This window comes from Hermetia illucens, chromosome 6 (assembly GCF_905115235.1).
Source record: "Hermetia illucens chromosome 6, iHerIll2.2.curated.20191125, whole genome shotgun sequence".
Classification (NCBI taxonomy): Eukaryota; Metazoa; Arthropoda; class Insecta; order Diptera; family Stratiomyidae; genus Hermetia; species Hermetia illucens.
Window position 1 is genome coordinate 9,062,219 of NC_051854.1, and position 15,580 is coordinate 9,077,798.

General features: G+C 43.6%; 1 protein-coding gene across 2 annotated transcripts in view; it reads left to right on the forward strand.

Moving 5' to 3' along the window:
- The window catches only part of LOC119658794 (organic cation transporter protein), a 126,390-nt gene that overhangs the window by 96,325 nt on the left and 14,485 nt on the right, over nt 1-15,580 (forward strand). For both annotated transcript variants that reach the window (XM_038066511.1, XM_038066512.1), the window contains exons 3-6: nt 10,357-10,500; nt 10,776-11,031; nt 11,423-11,690; nt 11,786-12,083. In XM_038066511.1, coding sequence (XP_037922439.1) covers nt 10,357-10,500; nt 10,776-11,031; nt 11,423-11,690; nt 11,786-12,083 — 966 coding nt within the window. The remainder of the gene's footprint in view (nt 1-10,356; nt 10,501-10,775; nt 11,032-11,422; nt 11,691-11,785; nt 12,084-15,580) is intronic.

Genomic DNA, 15,580 nt, shown 5'->3' on the forward strand with positions numbered 1-15,580 from the left:
CGTAGTGTACGCGATGACAAGAGAGAACTTGCTATTGCACTGGTCAGAGAAGCAGAAGATGCCGCAGATCGCAATGATTTCAGGAAAGAGTTTGTAAGTGGTCGCAAATATTTCGATGGTCCTGTGAAGGACGTCAACGGTGGACTTCTCATCTACGATGATGAACAACTGAAGAAGTGGAACGAACACTTCACCACGGTTCTTAACCATATTGGATCCAGTGAAGTCCCTCCTCTTTTGGATGAAATGACTAGTAACAGACATCTTGGGAATTCGAGACCTTTCCCAGAGAGGAGAAAAAGGGAATGATCGTCAAGATTCCAATGAAGGGAGCCTTTTGAATGTGACAATTGGAGGGATATCTGCGTCCTCTCTTCCATTGCAAAAATAATAGCTAAAATAATTCTATAACGCATCAAAGAACATCTCAAAAGCTTGTTCAACAGAGAGCTGGTTTCTGCTCGGAATCCTCCTGCATTGACCACATCAACATCCTTTGGGACTGTGCATAGTTTGGATTTTTGCTGCACCTGTTCTTCATCGATTTCGAGAAAACTTTCGATAGTGTGAACAGGGAGTGTGCCTGGAGTGCTCTACCTCGGAGGACTATTTTCGAGAAACTAATTTATCAGAGCCACGTATAGTTAGTGTTTCCTGTTCATTCCTTCGTGAGTATAGGGCATCTACACAGTCAGATTGTGCTTCAGTTTCACTATCATCACGCTTAACGCTGTACAAATAAAAAGCTCACAGCAGGCAACATACGATGGGGCAAAATGTCACGTGTTGCATCGAGGTAAAATCTCGGAGGATTTTGGGGTCTAAAGCAGAGTCCGTCGGGGTTGCATGCTGTTACCAGTATTATTTCTCTTGTGATCGGTGACATTTTTCATGCTGTCGTGTTCGGAGGACGCAGAGGAGTTCCTTAAACACTTCGACTACGCCGATGACATCCACTTGCTCTCTCACTGGGTCATGGGCCTTGGACAAATGGCTCTGAATTTGGGAAGAGAGGCAAGTAGAATTAGACTGAAGATGAACAAAATCAAGGTTCTCAGTCTGAGGGTCAATGCACTCTCTCTAACTGCTTCAATGGGTAGAGTATCGAAGGCGTCGATTAATTTGTATAACTATGAAGCGTGATTTCTGCCAACGGTGGCAACGAAGCGGATGCTGCCTGACGCATTAACAACCGTAGATCCGTAAATCGAGTTGGGACTGTTCTGTGCTGGCGTTCTTTCTGTGTTGCTATATGGGGGTTGCATATGCAAAGTGAACTCCACTATTACCCAAAAGCTCCAAGTTTTCGTCAATACCTGTCTGCCTCGTATTATCGGAGTGCGCTCAAACGCTTCTCAAACGAAGAACTTGGTCGGCCCACAGCCCTTGGAATCTCAATGGGTAACTTCCTTTCTCCACTACTTAGTGAAATATTTATAAAGAATGCAAACAAGAAGATGAAAAAGGAGGAAATAAATCCCCATTGTGGATAAGGTGCGTAGATGTTGTCCTTGGCATGATCAATAGCCAAGACGTAAGCTTAATTTTGGTGGATTTCAATAATCGACCACAGCTTTCTTGGACGGTCAAATAATGATCAAGGATAGGCTCATCGAATCGGCGTGGTCCAACTAAATAAGGAAAATTTCAATAAGGAAAGAGAATACGTGCAGCTCCAAAAAACTAATGGCGAAAGCGAATCTGGTGTATTCACAAGTAGGAAACAGCGACTAAAACATAAACTGAGAGCCGGAGCTACAAAATTGATTGTCTAGAATGATCAAAAATTGAGAGAAAATTGCTCTGCATTTGGTCTGGACTTAGGACCCCTCCTCCCACCAAAGCTTGGCTCCGGCCAAACATAAAAATCTATAGCGAATCCTTGGATAGATAAATGACATGCAGGTTGAATATGCGTGAACTATCAGCTTAAGCAATAATATTTGTTTGTTTCTACACATTCTTCTCGTGAATATCGGAGGAGCACATTGCGATTTTATTGTCGTCCATCCAGACAGGTATTCTTCTCTGATATCCTGCAAGCAGATTATTTGGTAGTTACTATAAGTGAAGTCCTCACTAACATGCCAATCGACTCTCCCTAATTCTGAAATGATTAACTAATTATAACCGCGTAGACTTTTATCAAATGGCATAGGTATAGCTGAGAGAGCTGGCGGAAGTTGCAGTGGGTAGATCACACGTTACGAAAAGACGACTCTATTCCAGAATGGCCAATGAGTGAGTGTCCTTACAAACACATGGCGCGATAGAGTAAAAAACGGAAAGCTTAACTCATTTCGACAAACCACCAGCGATAGTGCGTAGGCATGTTTGATGGGCTATGACTGATTGAAATGATATTGGCAACATGTGCTCGGAGTCGGTTTCTTAGTCAGCCAAAAAATGAAACCTGCTGTTATCGGCTTTGAACATATAAGCGAACGGCTATACACTTTGCACTTACGGGGCGAATTTAGAAATATAAGCCTCATTAACGTTCACGCCCCTACAGGGGAGACTGCAGAGTTGGAGAAGGATACCTTCTACGAGGCAGTAGAATGAATCCTCGAAGCCAGCCCCAGGTATGATATCAAAATCATACTTGGGCATTTTAACAGCCAAGTAGTACTACGGATTATTCATTTAGCAGTATCAGAACAAATGGTTGTTGGAAGCACCTGGTTTCCGCGGAAAGCGGTCGACAAACATACGTGGGCCTGTCCAGATGGGACCACTTTCAACCAAATTGACCACGTGTTGATAGGCCGCCTCCACCTGTCAGCCTTGATGAACGCAAAAACAAATAGAGGGGGGGGGGGGCAATATAGACTCGAACCACTATCACGTTGACATGGTGTTCTGAGCTCGAATAACAACACAATCCAAAATCCCTTCTAACAATTAGGTGAGAGTTAACACTGAAGTCATTCACAGCACAACCCTCCACGACATCAATAAGGGGAAAATGGATGTCGCAATAACCGCGGTCAGTAGAGATCCTGGAGACGAAGCATCAACAGATGATCTACACAACCACCTAAAGAACGTTATCATAAATACGGCGACAAAAGTACTTGGCCCCACTCGCAAAAAGAGTCGGAACGGCTGGTTCGAGGATGAATATAAGCTAGGAACGGGACGGCAGAATGATGCATACCGAGTAATGTTGCATTCCCAAAAGACGAGGACAGAATTAACAGATCTGTAAACTCAAAAAGTACAGGGAGCAACCGCAACAGGCGCGCAAATTTTACCAACAAGTCAGCAGGATGAAGCTACTGGCCTATGCCGACGACTTCGACCTCATGGGCAAAACGACCCAAGACGAAGAAACTGCCTTCATCCAGATCGAGCAGGCGGCTATCAGGGCGAGATCTTGGGCTGCACATCAATGAAGGCAAGACAAAATATATGGTGGCAACGTCAGCATCGAAGACGAATCAACCAACAACATCAAACCGCACTGGTCAAACACGGAGAAGAATAAGGATAGGAGAATACAACTTTGAGACCGTTGACAATTTCTCCTATCTAGGGTCGAAAATTACAACCGATAACAGCTACGATGATGAAATCCGCGCACGGTTGTTTTCAGCCAACAGAGCCTATTTCAGCTTACAAAGAGTGTTCCGCTCGAAACGTCTCCTCGTAGGGTCAAAGCTCTTACTGTAAAAGACTATGATCTTGCCAGTCCTCATGTATTCCTCGGAAACTTGGGTTCTTAGCAAGAAAAATTGCGAACTCTTGGCCGCGTTCGAGAGAAGAATCCTCCGAAGAGTTTTTGCCCCCCTACATGAGGATGGACGATTCCGTAGCCTACACAATGACGAAATCTGTGAGCGATACCATAACCGTCCGGTTGTGGATAAAAGCCGGCTCAATAGGTTACGATGGGCGGGTCACTTAATCTGTATGGATGAGGATGATCCCATCCGGAAAGTCTATAAGGGCAATATCTATAATAGAAAAAAAAGACGACGAAGCAGACCCTGCCTAAGATGGAGCGATGGCATAGGTGAGGACGCCAGGTCAAGTAGAAAGGTGGTGCTTAAAATTTCCGATTCAACTATCTACTATCATTCATGACGGAAGATATCTAGATACATGTCGACCTGTACCATCCTCTCTAGTCATCTTTCTTCATTCACTTTACAGCTTTCTCATCGTGTTGACCAAAATCAATTTTTGAATCTTTATTGAAAAGAAATCGTTAAAGCATTGACGTACATATGTATGCATATGGTAAAATATAGTTCCAGTTCTCCCAAAGTTTAAGACATCGAAGGATGCTCTAAAATGTATTAATGTGAGCCCTGCAGCTATAGTACTTGACTAACGCCTTCCTATATTGCTGATATCCCCACATTTCATTAAATGGTTCTTGCTAATTCTAGAGTTTTGTAATTTCGAAAACAAACCAATAATCTCCCATAAAAGCCGTTTTAAATTTTTGGACAATTTAGGATTCCCTTCACAGGAGTGTACATTGTATAAAGAGGGTCAGTTGATAATATCTTGTGAGTAAAAAATGGGACAAATACTACGACTACACAAATCAATAGTTATCAAAAACTTCGAATTGGTTTCAGCTGCAGATAGTTCAGTTAAACATCCTTTCGCGGAATATTCCATAAATAATCCTGAAGATACCAATAAGTAGAAGCAAAGGTAAAACATCTAAATATCTTTATTAATTCAATGAAGCCCGACAGTAAAATATTCGCTAGGATCTCCCCGAACCCACACGGAAACATTCCGGGGAATTCCCTTAAATCACAACTCCCACAGACAGATCCCATTACCAACGCAGCGGGCGGAAGTAATTTGCTAACAGTCCGACACAAGGAGCTTATCCTTAAATTGCTATTAAATTTATTGCACGCTAGTTCGATTATGTTAAGCCGGGAAACTTTACAGGATTTCTTCGCGTAAGAGGATTTCAGTTGTTTCGAAGTGAAACGTGTCAGATACGAAATTTTCCACACGTAACGCTCTGCTGTGTTCCCGAAGTTTTCAGACTTTTTTCGATTAGTACGTAGTGAGTAAGATTTTAGATGCGGTGAGCAAATGAACGAAGGGATTTAATGGGTTGTGACAAGAAGGCAAATTTGATGGGAATTTTCTTTTGCTTCTAGTTTAGCGCTGGTTGGAATGAATGATGTATGCAGTTCATGGGAAATGATTGAAGGGTGACGTGTTACAGCCACACTTGAGGAGCTGTGTGGTGGCGAAGTGAAATGGGGCGAAATTTTGTAGATTTGAATTTTCGAGAAAAGAAAACTAGAAAAGTAAAGCAGAGAGATAGTGGGACAGTTGGCTCCAATTTTTCATTTTGAGAAATTACTCTTAATTTCGACAAATCCAAAAAATGGAGCAAATGACAGCAACATTTTAGAACAAAGCAAATCGCGTGTATAATGTCTACCACTGGGGCAACCTTCTGAAAAATCCATATTCCGGTGAAAAGCAGTTCCCAAACTAACAATTATAGTACTAGAAATATAGTTAACTCCGCATAAACCAAAACAAATGTATTATCATCTCAAGAAGTAGTTATTCATCCATTATGTTACTCACTTTTTCGACCATAATATCCCTCCCTTTTGATGGATTGTGACGCTGCAGAGAGTTCGGATGTGTCACGAGCCACGAGGTGCGCCTTTTTATAAAGGAATACTAAGGAAGAATATTCGAAGTGATTCGCTATAATTTCCCCTAAGGAAAGGGTCTATAGAATATATCATACAAAAGGAACAGAAGCGCCGACTTAGCTGCCATCAAGGTGAATAGGGAATCAATGCTGAGTTGTTACATGGTCGGCGCTTTCGGTGTTCACAAGTAATCACACTGAAGTGGTGGAAGAAACTCCTGCTTTACAGTGTTGTGATATCAAGTAGAGCATGGCAAGGCGCAGGACCCGCAAAATACCTGCCTGGGGCGGGGTAACTGGCGAGATTTGCAAAATTGTCTGACCCCATCTCATGTCAGGTATTTGAATGAATGCTGTCTATCGGAACGCTGTGCATCCCAAGTTTCCGGAGCAAGATAAGAATAATCCTCGGCCACGCAGAATCGTATCTCTTCACCTGACCTTTGGGAAGGTCCTGAAGATGAAAAAGTTTCATCTGATGTTAGACAGGCAGTATGGCTTTCGAGCTGAGAGCTCTTCGGACATCATCTTGATATATTTTGATGAAAAACTTTATTGCGCGTTTTCTTAACTTTTTTGTAGATTTCAAAGGTGCATTTAATTACGTCAGTTGGTCCTGACCAGTGAGCGTGCATGGGTATATGTTAAACGCGGCTATCCGTTGCAGGAAACATACAACAGAAGCTTGAGCAGAAGGGAAAAAGGGAAGAGAGTTTCTTAACGCTAGTTCATCTGCATTATAATGGGCGTGTTACATTGCACGTAGGGAGTACGAGTCTGTCACTAGTGGGAACCGGCTTTTACTTTGAAGCCTCACCGGAAGCTACCTTGTTTCATGAGAACACGGATGACAACTACACAACTATAACCAGCCACACAACAAAATCCCCAGAAGGTGTGTTTTCGGTTCGATTATTTGCCGCTGCCTCCTTCTAACACTTTTATAGTGGCAGTTACGCGCATATAGTTGACTCAGTGCATGGAGTTGCTCCTTACAAGTCGGCCCTTAAATGCGGCGGTGGTGTAGTAGGACTAACATTAATACCATGTTTAAGACGATGAACACAGAAAGTCGGCCTGATAATAAAAAGCAAGTCGTTATGTCGTTGTTTGACTTTTGGAGGTCAACAGCTGGCCCAATTGAAGAAAAATTATCAAAGTGCTGTAAAATTGTTCATTGGATTGGTATCGCTGGAAAGTTGAAGGATGAAATCATCAAAATTACCAGTTGGAGAGTGAATACCATCGAGCAGGTTATCATCCCGCTTATCGAGCCTACCCTTCAGTACATTGTATCCGAACTCGGCGAGTTGGAGCATACGAAATTCTATCGTCTCAAGAAGATCCAACGCAAAGAAAAATAAGGGAAAACTACTCAAAGAAGAACTGCTGGGGAAGGGTGTTGACACTCGCGACCAAACGAACTTTCTGGGCAAAGGATATGATTTTGTATTGTTTTAGGTATTTTCGTTAAATTGTTAATTCACTCGTTTAGATGTTCTTTTTCTTATAACCCGCAAGAAATGTAAGACCCTCCGTCTGCACCCATGGCTGCCAATATGGCACCCATATGTCGGATCGGAGGCTTGGTTCCCCCAAATAGAGCCCCAGTTTGCGTTGGCAGGAGTCACAATTGATGCAGATGCAGCCAAGCTATCGTTTGCCTGAGTAAGGAGTCAATCGCGCTCGTTGCCAATATTCTGCGCGAGGGATCCTACTCAACGCTTGGCGCTCACTGTTGCTAGCTAAAGGGCATGCAGGCCGTACTAACGTGTGACGACACCCGCTCCCTGGAAGTGTTGGTAGCGCCGGCCGATAATATAAACGAGGCACACAAGTGTCCCGTGATCGCGAAAGTATTTCGCGAAATCGTGGAGATTGCAGAAATGCGGAGAGAAATGGCTATTTTCACGACTAATATGGCCTCGATGGTAGCGGGTGAATTGTTTACCACCCCAGAAGCTCGGTATTGTAGGAGAAGAGTTTGAACAACTGCTTAAGGAGGGTATATGTACATCAGCTGTTGATCATCTCCGCTCCATCTTGTGACCTTGTGGAGATTACAGACGCATGTATGCTCAGACGATTTCAATAAAACTTACCCTCGTAAAATTCGGCGCTTAACCTTCATTAGCCAGTTTACTTCGGGCATTCAATACGTGTTTAGTAAAGATAACCCAGATCTCAAGGATCAATACCCCCGTCGCAATCGATTTTCTGGCAATCGTTGCGATCCAGAAGTACGACGCAGTTTTTCAGTGCCTACGGTCGGACTCCACATAAAGTTCAACGATTTTCCTATCATCGGCTTACCCTGTCGCAATATCTCTGGAAAAGGATTTAGGCCATATATTCCGACCGATTTCCGTATAGAAGTACTTCGCTCAGTGCACGACCTTGCTACCTAGATTGTTGTGGCTGCCACGGGAGGATGTTGCCGAATTGAAACCACTTCCGTTATTTTGTCACTCACAGCCGGTATTCACCCCGTAAGGATCTCGAAGCACCACCCGGAAGCCGCTGTAAACACCATATGAGAGCCCCTATAAGGTACTTCAGTATATAGATGACTCGCTGAGACTGGACGTTAGAGGCAAGCCCAACGCGGTCTGCTTGGACAGAATAAAGCCGTTCTTACAGAGAGACCCACGGTTTCAGCTTGGGGCGGTATGCTATGGCGGAGTGATATTCAATGAGTAGCCGGATCCAAGCAGTCGACGTTTTTTTCCATTGTCAAGCAACGGAAGAGAAGATGTTTTAATTCACCTGTCATTGCAATTTTTATTTAAAAATTTTGTCTAATCTAATCCTATGTAATCTACAAAAAATTTAAATGGAAGTGGTGTATATATTCCACAGTTATTTCATGCAACCCGCTTACTGGTGTGTATGGCTTACTTAAGTCTATTGCAATAGTTTGTATACGCTTCCAGAGGCTCATCGAAGTTCTGTCTCCCTCCGTTTCTCCTCGTAAATTCTTCGTCATCGAATGCACCCCACCTACAGCTCCACCATCACATCCTTCCGGTAATATTCCCCTATTTATGAGTACCCAGCGTTTCGGCATGGCATTTTCGCATGTTACAACAGTTATTTGTCTCATAAATTCTTCTGCCTTTTTTACAGCCACGCAGTGGAAATAATGGCTTCCTAACAGCACTTTTGCAAACATATTTACCTCAATGACCCGACATTCCAGCGCCCCTCTTGCAGAAGTGGGCTCTGTCCTGAGCTCATTTTAGGTGGAAGAAGATTGCCTGTAGGTGTAGAGCTGAGGAACCCACAAGACCTTCCTTCCTTCCTTCTTCCTTATGTGGTACTTACATAAGTCATACCGACGTCAATGTCCTTAAATTGAATGGCGATCTCTTGTTTGTTAGTCCACGCCTTAGCCTGTTGTGGAGAGGATTTGTTCACTTTACAGAGAAGGCTCTCTGCCATCTTATTAGGCAACTACCTAACTAAACGGTAATCATCATTTCTTTCTTTTCTGTGATTGCTTTGGAGATTTACCTTCTTTGCAGTGATTAAGACAGACGTCAGTTCTTCAACAACTTTGCTTGTTTCCTTTGGCTTACTTGCTTTTCCACAGAGAGAATGTTTGCCTGTTGGCCCCGTGTAAATATTCAGAAAATTTGATTGTTTCTTCTCAATTAATCTTTTATGAATTTTGGGGAGACATCACTTGCATGACCTGTGTGGTTTGTTCCATTTTTGCGATATTCGTTAAGCCCCTGATACTGTTTTACTCACCTCAAAATTTGGTAGGGATGCTCCAAAATGAGCAATCAAAAACATCATTTTATTTCGAATCAAAGACATGCCTCCATACATGCAAGGGGCAGGTCTAAACATTTTTCTCCGAATATATGTAAGCAAGTATCAATAGTCGCTCCGAAATTCCTTAGACCATGTCTGCCACGATAAGAGCAAAGGGAGCAGAATCAAGCCGGCATTTAGCAGCATTTATGAAGGAAACTCCCTGCCCTGCAACTAGAGATATCTTTGAGGTCCTCCATGAATTGTGTTCTTAGTATCCGCAGCTTCGTTCTAACTAGAGCTGGGCAATTGCTAGGGAAATTTCCCAGCCTTTCTCTTTGCAGCTTCTGCAAAGCGGATTGTAGGGAATGATTATACATGATACCATTTTCACAAATCTGGCCCAAAAGCTCTCGCAATTGGATCTTGTTACAGGAGGGCCAAATCTTCCTCGACTTGTGGTAAGCCTTCGCATCTGTGAACAGAGCCCCCTTAGTCACTCAGTCGACTCGTTCATTCCCTCAATGTCCCTATGACCGGAAACTCAGAAGAAAGAGAGGGAGTCCTGGCGTTGTCACACCAGACTACAGGTTGTCACTACTGAGGACAAAGCTTTGGAGGGTATGACCATCTTATGCTCGGGGTTTGGATCATGACCCAGAGGTTTCAGAGGCACTTCATTTAGGGTGTTACTGTGGCCGTAGAGCTTCACTGTCCAACATGCGAATTTACGTGGTCTGATTACAGTGCACGCTACAGCGTCTTTGGATGGTTTTTAAGCATTTTTTAAAGGAAATGAGAATAGAATTATTTACGAAAAAGAAATTCAAGTCCCTTCGTTTTCTATCACAAATTGACGTTTCGAAAAAAGCATTAAATTAAATAAAATGAATATTCTAAACATCTAAAAATTTAAAATGTTTCTTTCTTCTGTACATTTTCAGGCAGCACACAAGTCCTTTTGGTGTTCTCGACCGAGCCATTTAAACACAACGCCCGTCGATGTGTGGCGAAATGTTAGCAGATCACAGGACAATTGTCATGTCCTACAAATTGATTGGCAAAAAGTCACATCCGATAGTATAAAGGTATCACACACACACTGAAAAGAAATAGCATAAGTCAAGTAACCTTCACTAAATCCTTAAAAAGAAAAAAATTCAACATTTTCCACCAAAATCCTTTTCCCAAATCCCAAATTTCGACACTCCTTTTGACGATTTACAAAGAACACGATAACAATCTGTCCCGTCCGGACCTTCCTCAAGCGAAATTAAACTCCAGCATCCATAATATATCAAGGGGATGTATTTATCACTTAACTCCCACTCTCACTTTCTCCGCCCGCATGAAACCCACAAAGGATGGTGTTCTAGACATTCCTAAGAATTCAACATTGAGACAGTGTACGTCGTGGGAATTCGATGAAAATGATAATTTAGGAAATACATGGACGTCCGAGTGGAATTTGGTCTGTGATAAGGAATACCTCAAAAATGTAGCCGAGATGTTCTTTCTGTTGGGGGTTGCAACCGGTGGCATCATAAGTGGATATTTATCGGACAAATTTGGAAGAAAGATGATGCTCTTCATATCAGCAGTGCTGCAGACAATATTCGGTGAGTGATGGTATGAAAGGGACGACTTTTTTTTGGTTGGTTTTCATAGTTTTTGCGATTGGGCGGGCATTTGATGGGGTGGTTTATGGCCTTGTGGTTAATATGTGGCTGTATTATGTCTTATTTTGTTAGAACAATAATGCTCTTAGGGGAGTGAATTATGAACTGTGTTTAGTTTTCTCGTAGCGAACTGTAAATTGTAATACTTTGTTGTTAGCAAATGAGCTTAGGGAGCTAATTACTTTTTCATATGATTAATTGATGACCACCCTTTCGATGTTGCATTCTAGGGGAGTGAATGAGAATAGTTGAAACAAACCATATATGTTTAATTTAATTGAAACTGTGGCGAAAATTTTCTCAATTAATTCCTTTTTTGGATATCCCACAGGCATTGCACTTTATTTTGCTAATTCATTCGAATTGTACTTAACCCTAAGGACCCTACTCGGTTTGGTGTCCGTTTCTGTAACTTATGCTGGACTTATTCTTGCTATTGAATACGTCGATGGAAAATGGCGAACTATTGCCGGCATGTATAACTTATTTCCACTGCCAGTTTCATATATGATGATTTCCGGCATCGCTTATTTAACACAAGACTACAAAACCTTACAATTGTGCATCGGAATACCAGGAATATTTTTATGTTTTCTATGGTAAGTATCTTTAAGGACATCCTTCTTGTTCTCAAGTTTTGCAGGAAAATTTTTCAATACTAATGAAACTATTATTTTCACCCCAAAATTCACAGGTTCGTAGTGCCAGAATCGCCACGATGGCTTTTAGTAAAAGGACGCATTCCAGAGGTGAAGGAGATTATTCAAAAAATAGCTGCATTTAATGGATGCACTCTGCCGGAGAATTACGAGAAGATTTTGAAACCACCGATTCAAGAAACCTCATCGGAAGGATTCATAATGCTGTTCAAGTCGAAATATTTACGACTTATTACGATTTGCTTCCTGTGTATATGGTTCACTATGAACCTTGTGTACTATGGCCTCATTCTTAATATGAATACATTTGGAGGAAATGTCTATTTGAATTCGGTGAGTAGTAGCGATTTTAATATTACAATGGTTTCAGATATTTTTGCAGTAATTGATGGGTATTTGTAATTCAATCATCTCAAAAATCCCTTGCCTTTGTTTGCCATGTACTATTCCAATGCAACTATAAAAGAGCGCACGAGCTCGATGACGTTTCCAGGCCCGTTGGTGTCTCTGTTTCGTTCGTGCGGGCATTTGTGGTCAAAGTAGGGCCTTAGAGAATTCGGTATCGCCGCGGCTTCGACAAAAACTCACGTCGGAAAATCAGCTTTGGATATGTCGCTTGACAATAAAGACGCGGCAAGCCCATCAGACCCTCAGGTGACCGCCCTCGCTGTGCGCATCCCTCCCTCCGGAATCCGGAACTGTGGTTTCTCCATCTGGAAGCGCAGTTCCAGATGTCCGATATAACGGCGAACGCGACCAAATTTAACTACGCGATCATGGGTCTCGATGAGGAGTCCATCCTCCTGGTGGTCGACATTGTGAAATCGGCCTCCTATACAAGGTTGAAGACCGAGTTGATCAAGCGCCTGTCGGTAAGTGAGTAAGCTAAGCTGGATCACTTGCTGGTAGGTTTGTCGTTGGGCGATCGAACTCGCAGCCAATTGCTTCGCGAAATGAGGCAATTGGATGGGAGCAAGATCGACGACGACTTGTTGAAATCACTCTGGCTGCGACGACTCCCGGAGAGCACCCAGGCGGTCCTCGCGTGCGTCTCCGGTTCTTTGGAGGCGGGGGCAGCTGCGGCCGATAAGGTGCAGCCTTCTGAAGAAGTTGGCGAGCTGAAGTCTGAGATAGCCGCTCTAGTGACCAGTATGGCTGAAATGAGGGCGACGCTGGACGCTCAGCGTTCGGGCCCCAGATTGCGAGTCGCTCGCGGTCTTTTGCTCGAATAGGTCAGGTAGCAGGTCGTCAGGACGACCTACGGACTGAAGCAGATTGCAGATTCGGCGGAAAAGCCACCAGATTTACGATCCCGTGTAAATTCGCGCCTACCTCAAAAAACTAGGTTCGCGGGGGGTCCTGGCGACGGCCACCCAGAATGCAGCGCCACGTCGCCTAACAATTTACGACACTCTCAGCAGGCTCATTTATCTCGTAGATGCTGGTGCGGAGGTTTCGCTTTTTCCCGTACCCCGGCACCATCGGCTATTTCCTGAACCGTTGAAACTGGCGGCAGCAAATTCCTTCCGAATTAACACCTACGGGTATCGGCAAGTGGACGTAAGTTTTGGCTTGCGTAGGACGTTTTCGTGGCGATTCATCCTGGCGGATGTGAGCTTCCCCATACTAGGCGCAGACTTCTTGTGTTACTATGGGTTGCTGGTGGACTTGCAAAACAAGTCTCTTATAGATCCCAAGACCAACCCTAATTCGTCTGGCTAAATGGCATCTCATCCAAGTAACAATCTTTCCATACTTTTAGAGGACATTATCGACTCTCGTGTTCAGCCAGATTACTACCGAGTGTAGTCTCTCCAAACCAGTGGAGCACAATGTTCAGCACCACATTAACACCACTGGTACCCCGATCTTCTCGAAGGTGCGTCTTCTACCACCTCAGAAACTGGCAATTGCGCGGAAAGAATTTGAGCAACTTGTTCAACAGGGTATCTGTAGACCTTCAAACAGCTGTTGGTCTTCCCCACTGCATATGGTCCCTAAGCCAAACGGCGAATGGCGCCCCTGTGGGGATTACAGAAGGCTAACTGCACAGACTGTTCCAGACCGATATCCAATTCCGCTCATCCACGACTGCGTATCATCTCGGAAATTACCGCACCTTTTCGACCTTGGATTTAGCCAAGGCATATATTCAAATCCCTGTAGCTCCAGAAGACATACGAAAGACGCCAATATGCACACCATTTGAACTCTTCGACTTCACCCGGATGACTTTCGGATTGTGCAATGCGGCGCAAACCTTTCAAAGGTTCATTCACTCGGTCCTGCGAAACCTCGATTTCTGTTTCGTATACTTGGATGATGTTTTGGTCGCTTCTTCCACTGAGCCCGAGCACTTAGCCCACCTCGAGTGCATTTTTCAACGTTTCCTTCAGGCCGGGTTAGTCCTAAACGTTAAGAAATGCAAGTTCCTTCAAACACAGGTGAGATTCCTCGGCCACTCCATTTCCCCTGAAGGAATACAGCCCGACACAGACAAGGTGCAAGCAATTACAAGCTTCCGGCGTCCGAATACTGCGAAGGAATTGCGGAGGTTCTTGGGCATGCTAAACTTCTATGGTCGTTTCCTGCCCAAGGCAGCCCAACACCAGTCCGTTTTGAACGCGTACTTATGTGGCCCCAAAACAAAGGACACACGAGAGATTGTGTGGTCTGAAGAGGCTGTCCACGCGTTTGACAAATCCCGTCAACAACTGGCCGACAATACATTCATGGCATTTCCTCTACAAGATGCACCCCTAGCCGTTTTTGTTGATGCCTCTGACATCGCAGTAGGTGCTGCTCTTCACCAAAAGATGAATCAGGTATGGCAGCCGTTGAGCTTCTTCTCTAAGCAGTTGATCCCCGCTCAACCGAACTACAGTACCTATGATCGAGAACTGTTCGCCGCTTCTCCCTCGAAGGCAGGCCGTTCACAGTGTTCACGGACCATAAGCCTCTCACGTATGCTTTGAAACAAAAAAAACCGCCAAAGCATCCCCTCGTCAGCTTCGACACCTGAGCTTTATAAGCCAGTTTACGTCAGACATCCAGAAGGTGTCCGGCAAGGAAAACATAGATGCAGGCGCTCTGTCACGTATCTCCGAAGCAAACATCCCCGCCTCAGGGTGATCTTGAAGTTGATGCTATTCATTTGTGAGGTTCAAATTTTATCTAAATCCATTACAAAAATGGGTCGGTAGACTTTAACAAAAACATCCCCAGACAAGATAAATGTGTATGTAGTAGTATACCAATCGAGGTTTCACGTCTTCGTCGGTCGATGAGGTTCTTCATATGCTCCATACAGGATTGAAGGGGGGCACATACATGTCCCAGTGATAGTGCTTTTTTTTATAGAATCGCTGATCATCGACTTTTTAATGATCCTAAAAATCGCGAAATCAATGAAAAACAAATGGTATTACCCTATTATGATTCATGAGGCATATAGGACCAACAAAGGGAAATCCTTGACGAAAATCTGTCTAGTCCTCGTCGAGCAAACTACCAAGATATCAAAATTATTCTCGCGGTCATTCTCCTTTATTAGATTCACTGCCTACTCGCTCTGCCTGGGAAGATCTCTCTCAAGTATGCTATGACACTATTTAGCTTGAAAATTACAATGACCGAGGTCAAAGTAGACTAAAAGTGTAATTTTATCTTTGAGCTATAGTGGTTAGTTATTTCACTTACTTCGAACATTTTTAACCTCTTGTTTGAATTCTTTGCTTATACTTGAATCCTGAGCTTATATCACCATAAGATCAATTTACACAGAACAGTAGGCATAATTTAGACAACCACCCCTACTCCATGTCAGCAAT